The sequence below is a fragment of the Schistocerca piceifrons genome, chromosome 1 (genome assembly GCF_021461385.2).
Source record: "Schistocerca piceifrons isolate TAMUIC-IGC-003096 chromosome 1, iqSchPice1.1, whole genome shotgun sequence".
Lineage (NCBI taxonomy): Eukaryota > Metazoa > Arthropoda > Insecta > Orthoptera > Acrididae > Schistocerca > Schistocerca piceifrons.
In genome coordinates this window covers 1,059,732,110-1,059,740,018 of record NC_060138.1, presented here as the reverse complement: position 1 = coordinate 1,059,740,018, position 7,909 = coordinate 1,059,732,110, and the positions used below count along the sequence as shown (strand labels likewise).

Sequence of the window (7,909 nt, the reverse complement as noted above, 5' to 3'; positions counted from 1 at the left end):
TAATGCTAGCACATACAAATGGCTTATCATTACTAAACATTATTCATGTTTTGCTTAGTCACTCAATCTGGAATGTACTGGTTGTTGAAAATTTCATTGTTTCCAGACAACAAAGGGCTAGTTGTGAATGTTCCAAAAATGTATGATTTGGTACAACAGTCCTATGTGAATGAAGGTGTCATTCAAAACAAAAAATAATATGAAAAAGATATGCAAACATTACATGTGTTACAAGTAATTTTAACAAAGTCATTTACAGAGCATTGTCTGCAACTAATCAGATCATGTAAAAAAAAGGTTGCAGCATTTATGAAATGATAAACTGAAATCCTTTCACATGAAAAAGCTTCAGCAATCCAAACATGGTAACTTACAAGCTCAAAATGTAGCAAAGAAAACAGTTATTACTGACTGTACTGATCTGTTTTAGCAAAAATATGCAAATTCATTCAGTATGAAATTAATTTTCATAAAAATGTAGGTGTATCTGTAAAGAAAAGTAATCAGTTACAGTTCTCTCATAGATTCCGCAAGAGATAAATGCATAACTTCATGCTTCGCAGAATATTATGTCACTACCACCATCAGTTTCCTCCACACTGATAATAATACCATGGCAGTTTTGTGTTTGGGGAAAGGGGGGGGGGGGAGAGAAAATCCATAAAATTCTGTTTATGTAAAGTCGTGTTACATTGAATATTTTCAATTTGAAACTTCTGCCATGCAAGTGTCTCATGTTTTTCTCAGCAGTTATTGTTATTGTGAAACAGATTATTTGTGGCCCAAAAATACTCTCCTTCTTCCATTGTGGTGCAGGTTATCAAAAAGATTGGACACCCCTGCTGCATACATTCAATATCCCTTGTTAGTCATGTTTTACCTTTATTTGAACCACTTTGAAATCTTATTAAGCTCTACCTACACATTAGTGCAGACTTTTTAAGATAGTACTTTCCTATATGTAACTGAATCATCTACAAAAAGTCTGAGGTTACTTTGGGGAAAAAATCATATTTGTGCTGTCAGCTTTAAAATTACATGTTTATTCTCTACCACTTTTGATTATTACAATCATCTTCACAGGAGAAAAACAGTGTTCCTCCATCATACATTTTTGTCAAATATAACCCAGCCTTCCTGTAAAGGTGATTGTAACAATCAAAACCAGTAGATAATAAACATACAGTTGTATAGCTGATAGTACAAATATGCTTTCATCATATTATTTAACAGCTGTAGAGAGTCACCTATGAAAAGCTCTGAGGTTACTGTTAATATTGTCTGACAGGTCACCCAGAGTGCCAATATACTTTCCTGGAGCAAGCCTAAAGTTACTTCTATATCTGTTGATGATTCACCATCCCAGATAACATGCTGCATCTTCCCTACCAAGAGAGCTTGAATTCATTCAACCTCCTATATTCACTATATTGACTAATTACCATACTAATGTTTATTTTCAATAATAAACATTAGTATGGTAATTAGTCAATTAATTACCATACTAATGTTTCTTTTCAATAATAAACATTAGTATGGTAATTAGTCAATTGCTTTTTGGAAGTCAAGAAATATGGCATGCACCTGATTGCATAAATCCATAGCCTTCACAAAGTCATGTGAAAAAAGTGAGAGTTTGGTTTTGTATGAACAATTTTTTTCAAAATCCAAGCTGGGTAGCAAGGATGGAATCATTCTGTTCTAGATAACTAATCGCATTTGAGCTCCAAATATTTTTTAAGATTCAAAACTGAGGTGCAAAAGTCATGGGATAGGGATAAACACACATACAGATGGCAGTAGTATTGCATACAAAAGGTATAAAAGGGCAGTGCATTGGTGGAGCTGTCCTTTGTAATCACGTGATTTGTATGAAAAGTTGTCTGACTTGATCACAGCCACACGATGGGAATTAACAGACGTTGAATGTGGGACACTCCATTTTGGAACTCATTAGGGACTTCAATATTCCAAGATCCACAGTGTAAAGAGAGTGCCAAGAACACCAAATTTCAGGCATTACTTCTCACCATAGACAACAAAGTAACCAATGGCCTTCACCTAACGACCAAGAGCAATGGCATTTACATAGAGTTGCCAAAGCAAACATACAAGTAACAATGAGTGAAATAAAAGCATAAATCAATGTGGGACATATGACAAACATATCTGTGAATACAGTGTTGTGGAATTTGGCATTAATGGGCTATGGCAGCAGATGAATGATGCAGGCACTTTTGTTAACAACATGACATCGTCTGCAGCACCTCTCCTGGGCTCATGACCGTATCAGTTGGATCCTAGCTGAGTAGAATACAATGGCCTGGTGGAATGAGTCCCAATTGTGGTTGGTAAGAGCTGATGATAAGATTCAAGTGTGGCGCAGATTCCACAAAGCCATAAACCCAAGTTGTCTACAACGTGCTGAGCAAGCTGGTGGTGGCCCCATAATGGTGAGTGCTGTGTTTACGTGAAATGGTCTAGGTCCTCTGCCCTGTTCAGTTACTTGGAGACCATTTGCAGCCATTCATGGACTCCATTTTCACAAATAATGGTGGAATTTTTATGAATGACAATGCACAATTTAACCGGGCCACAGCTGTTTGTGACTGGTTTGAAGAACATACTGGACAGTTCAAGCAAACGATTTGGCCACCCAGATTGCCTAACATGAATCCCATCGAATATTATGGGACATAATCAAGAGGTTATATTATGCACAGAATCCTGCACCAGCAACTCTCTCACATTTGTGGGTGACTTTAGAGGCAGCATGGCTCAATATTTCTGCAGAAGACTTCCAGTGCCTTGTTGAGTCCATGCCGCATCAAGTTGCTGCAGTATGTTGGGAAAAAGGAAGTCAGACACAATATGAGGAGGTATCCCATGACTTTTGTCATCACTCTGACATGATAATAGGAGGTATTCCATGACTTTTGTCACCACAGTGTATAGCAGATCAATCTCAAGCATTCTGGGTGGTAGTTTTTGAATCTCTGCCGCTTCCCTTCTTTTGACAGATGTGACCTGTGCTTTCTTCCAATGTTGGGAACACTTTTTTGTGCAAATTATTTACTGTCGATATAACAGTATATGTGGGCTAACTAAGCTGTAAATTCTGTATTGTACTTAACAGGGATTACATTAGGCCTTGGTGTTATGTTTAGTTTACGTGGTTCAGCAGTTTTCAATGCCACTGACAGTGTTATCTATTCCACTTGTCTTTCCAGTTGTATTATAATTATATTTGGAAAGTGCTTCCATACTGTCCTTTTCAAAGGAACCATGTAAACAGAGTTCAGCATTTCTGCTTTTGTTTTATTACCCAATATTTCAGTTCCTATGTCGTCTATGTGCACCTGGACAATTTGTTGTGTCTGTAAGGAGTAATGAGGAAGAGTTTTAGCAGCTAAATTAGAGTATAACTATTCCATAATATGTTACAGATAAAATTTCAGGACACATTTATGTGTGACAGTTTTGTAATAAATTTTGCTAACTGTGCAATAGTTTAGTATAACAATTTTAAACCTTACCCTTATCCATATTGTCCCAGTAAATCTTCACAAAATCATCTCTGTCAGGTCTTGCTTGCTCATGAAGTAAACCCAGTACATGTAGAAGTTCATGCTGAATTGTTCCCACCTGATCAAAACATTCTGGGGACTGTAAATTCAATGTATGAGCTTGAGCTGTTGCACGATAGCCAACCATTGAATAACACCCATCTCTCTTTTTCGTCAAGAAAATATATTGCTTCTGCTTCTCCTGCTTTGTGAATTTGACACATGTTTTATTTTCAATACCCTCCATGGCTTCAGTAACCATATTTTCTTCCTTCTTTGCTAAAACAAAGTATTACATTTAATTTATTATTTAGTTTTGTGATGAGCACGAGTAAATTCAAAAGAGAATAATTTTGTAGAAGAGTTCTGGTATAAGGTAAATACTCTGGATTAAAGGAGGCCACTCACAAAAAAGCAGAAGTGTTGAGCAGTTGAGAGGCACACACAAAAAAGACAGAAAACCCACATGGTGCTAGTTGTACACACAATGTCAGAGCTGGAGTTGAGCAGGTGGAATACAATGGGTGCGGATTGTTTTGGGTAGGAAATGTGGAGGGAGTGAGCTGGGAGGCAGGCAGAAAGGTTGGGGGTGAGTGGCTAATGGCTTGGAGGGAGATAGTCAATTTACCGACTGGGAATGTGTGAGGTGCTCAGGCTCACAGGCTAGGCACATGATGCACAGTTGTCAGAGCCGGGAGGGGGGCACATGCTGAAGGTGATGTATGAAGGAAGGGGAAACTGTTAGGTGGAGGGTGTGGAGACAGTGTTCTACTGTTGCAAGTATAACTCTCATCTGCATAGTTCAGAGAAGCTGGTAGTGGTATGAAGGATCCAGATTGCCCAGGTTATGAAGCAGCCACTGAAATTGAGCATGTTATGTTTACCTGGATGTTGTGCTACCAGGTGGTCAATTCTGTTATTGGCAACAGTTTGGTGGTGGCCACTCATTCTGGTGGACAGCAGGTTGGTAGCCATACCGACACAGCACAGTTGGTATATGACATGGCTGCTTTCACCCAGCCTATGATGAGGTAGGATAAGCCTGTGACAGGACTGGAATAGAAAGCATTGGGTGGGTGAACTGGGCAGGTCTTGCTCCTTTGTCTTCCACAGGGATATGATCCCTGTGACAAAGGGTTGGGAGTGGAAGTGACATAGGAATGGACTAAGATGTTAGGATGTTATGTAGGTTGTGTGGGCAGTGGAACACCAGTTTAGGAGGGGTGGGAAGGAACTTGGGTAGAATGTCCCTCATTTCAGGGCATGATGAGAGATAATGAAAGCCCTGACGAAGGATGTGGTTCAGTTTTTCCAGTTCTGGGTGATACTGGGTGATAAGGGAAGCACTCCTTTGTAGCTGATTATTGAGGGTGGTGGGAGATTGGGAGTGTGAGGATAAAATATGGGAAATCTGATTTTGGACTAGGTTTGGGGGATAGTGCCTGTCTGTGAAGGCCTTCAGAAGTCTTTGAGCATACTGGACAAAGGAATTCTCGTCACTGCAGACACATTGTCAAGGATGACCAGGCCATATGGGAAGGACTTTTTGGTGTGGAAGGGATGTCAGTTGTTGAAATGCAGATACTGTTGGCGTTCAGTGTGTTTAATGTTGACGGATGTGGGGGTGGAGCCATCATGGAGATGAAGGTCAACATCCAGGAAGGTGGCAAGTTGGGTTGAGGAGGATCTTGTGAAGTGGATGGAGAAGGTGCTGAGGTTTCCCTTTCCTCCATTCTGTCACCTCCCGCCAAATCACATCCCCACGAAATTTTCAGCATGCACCACTGCCCCACTGGCTGTGACAATTGTGCTTCACATGCCTAGCTGCCTAGCCTGTGCACCTCCCCCCCCCCCTCCTCCCCCCCTCTCCTACTTGCATTCTTGCATTCCCAGCTGGCAAACTGGATGCCTCCCTCTGAGCCACCAGCTCCCCCCCCCCCCCCCCCTCCCCTCAGCACACCATCCAACACAACCCAAACTCCAGTCTAGCCCACCTGCCATAATGCAGCACTGGCACTGTGTGCACAGCCGGTGCCCCACGTAGGGGCATAGGTGTGTGAGTGTGGGGAGGTGAGGTACGTGTGCTTTTTCTTTGTGTATTTGTACTTTTGCTCAAAAGCTAGCAAGTTTTCTTTCTTTTTTGTGTATGCTTGTTGATGACTCAATGCTTCTGATTTCTGGTGAGTGGTCTCATTTCCTCAAAATAATTACAACTGAATTCAAAGAGAGTGAGGTCAGTTTTATTGCTCTTGTGACCTAAGTATATTGAGTTCTCATGTTGGATCGAGTATGTGTGATGAATATGGGAAAGTGAGGGAGAGGTAAGCACTGAGAAAGAGAGGTAGTACAGGATGTGGATAGGAATATGACAAAGGAAAAGTTCACTCTGCTGCTGATACAACATTGACGCACACTGTAATTTAACAGGACTAGATTTTCACACGGGAGTAGATGATAAATGCATATACTAAAGTACTCAACGAACTGCAATTTTTTATGTTGTATATTGATGGTTTTACTTTTGTGCCACATACATTAATCACTGTTTAACATCACCTGAGAAATTTAATGACCTGCAGTACAAAGTTCATCATTTCGTTCCTTATGAAAAATTATGATTCTGAACAGATTGTAACTTTGTGTATATATATGTTCCTCTTCAGTCATTTCAATATTTTTAAATTTGGGAAGACAGAAGTTTGTTTTGCTGATGCAATTTTTGTATAAAATACTCAGAACATTCAAATGGAAGTTTCTGAAAACCATTATGAAATGATGTTGTCAAATGTAATGAAACAATAGGTAACCAGTTGCATAGTGAAAATGTAATTTCTTTGCCACTTTTGGGCACTTAGTGCCTTTCCTCTGAAGGCTGTACAGGAAAATACACCACAAATAAGTAGGACTCAGATAATAATATTAAAATTAGAGACAAAAAGATTAAAAATTTAGAGGTAAAAAATGGTACATGCATTACATGCAAGTGTCAATATTAAGAATGTATAGAAAGTTTGTTTTTTTTCCGTTTAGTAACTAATTATTTAGGAATGAAGGAGATGACTCACTGAAAGGCAGAAGTGACACACACACACACACACACACACACACACACACACACACACACACACACACACACACACACACACACCGTCTCCCTGTACTCAACTGAGCACAGAAAAAGCTAGCAAAGCTCTGTACCTTATGTTTGTGTACCTATCAACAACATAGCGCTTCTGCCTTTCAGTGTGTCATCTTCTTTGTCAACAATAACATGCATACAGCAAAATGCCATGGTTCTAAAAAATATACAGGAGCAGTAAGTAATACAATACTGAATATGTTAATACAATAATAGCTCTTAGGTGCTTACATGTGGTTCATACTGTCTGTACAAAATTAGTATAAAGAAATGAAATAACAAGTGCCAGCACAGGAGCTTATCAGCCAATGACATGCATATCTTGAAGTTGGGGGTGAAAGTATGATAAAATAATATAATAAGGTAACTATAGTTGTCCTAATGCTTACACAAAATTGTAAGTAAGTGGATATAAGAAGTATATTGAGTAATATAGAAACCTAATGATAAATCAAATAAGTTAATATTGACAACAAGTGGCACTATGGATGGGGAATTTGGGAACTAATCTCCATACAGCTGTAGTGAGGTCAGTAGCATGCTTATAGGGAACCTCTCAACAAAAGCAAAGTGCAAAGGGCGTCATGGGGTGGAGCTTGCACCTGGAGTAGGTGGAGAGACTATTCTCCATCGTTAGCTAATATTAAGTATCAGAAAGTGACTGTAGAGGAAAAGAAGCATGGGCACAGTTATATAATAATGAAATAACTAGTAATGGAAGATATGCATGTTGCAAGTACGTTTTGTGAAAGAATTGTATTTATCAGCGTATAAGACACAGGACTTTCAGAGGCAAACATACTAATACCAAATGTACACAGAGCAGTACTGAACAGAAGATATCCACAATCTTCTCTTCAGTACTGCTCTGTGCACATTTGGTCTTAGTATGTTTGCATCTAAAAGTTCTATGTCATATATTGATATTCATGACATGCTCTACACATTATTTAAAAAATGACAAATGTAATGTTGCAGCTTAAAGCATTTTAACCCTTGTCTTGAAGATGGTCCATGACTGAAACTGGTCAATATTTGGATTTAAAATGAAAGCAGCTGATAGTCAAATGTGTGTTTTATACATTAATAAAAATTGTATGATACTGTAAGTTTCAGAACATATCAGTGAGTTGGTGTAGAGATGTTAATAGCTTGGCAGCAGGAGATACACCAACACAAACAGCGCACAAGATGCATCAAGGAG

At 39.2% G+C, this 7,909-nt stretch overlaps 1 protein-coding gene across 1 annotated transcript; it reads right to left on the bottom strand.

Annotated features, from left to right (window-relative positions):
• Positions 1–1,117: 1,117 nt before the first annotated feature.
• LOC124777534 (zinc metalloproteinase nas-4-like) lies at positions 1,118–6,233 on the bottom strand. The gene is made up of 3 exons (XM_047252989.1): positions 6,140–6,233; positions 3,537–3,845; positions 1,118–1,137 (listed from the first exon to the last, which is right to left on the bottom strand). The coding sequence occupies exons 1-3, from the start codon at positions 6,231–6,233 to the stop codon at positions 1,118–1,120; spliced, it is 423 nt and encodes a 140-aa protein (XP_047108945.1).
• Between the last annotated feature and the right edge of the window lie 1,676 nt (positions 6,234–7,909).

Coding starts and splice junctions, on each gene's coding strand:
- LOC124777534 (XM_047252989.1), bottom strand. CDS start 6,233: ATGACTGAAGAGGAACATATATATACACAAAGTTACAATCTGTTCAGA. Junction 3,846..6,139: donor TGATGAACTTTGTACTGCAG/GTCATTAAATTT, acceptor ACTTTGTTTTAG/CAAAGAAGGAAGAAAATATG. Junction 1,138..3,536: donor CTGGGACAATATGGATAAGG/GTAAGGTTTAAA, acceptor TCACCTTTACAG/GAAGGCTGGGTTATATTTGA.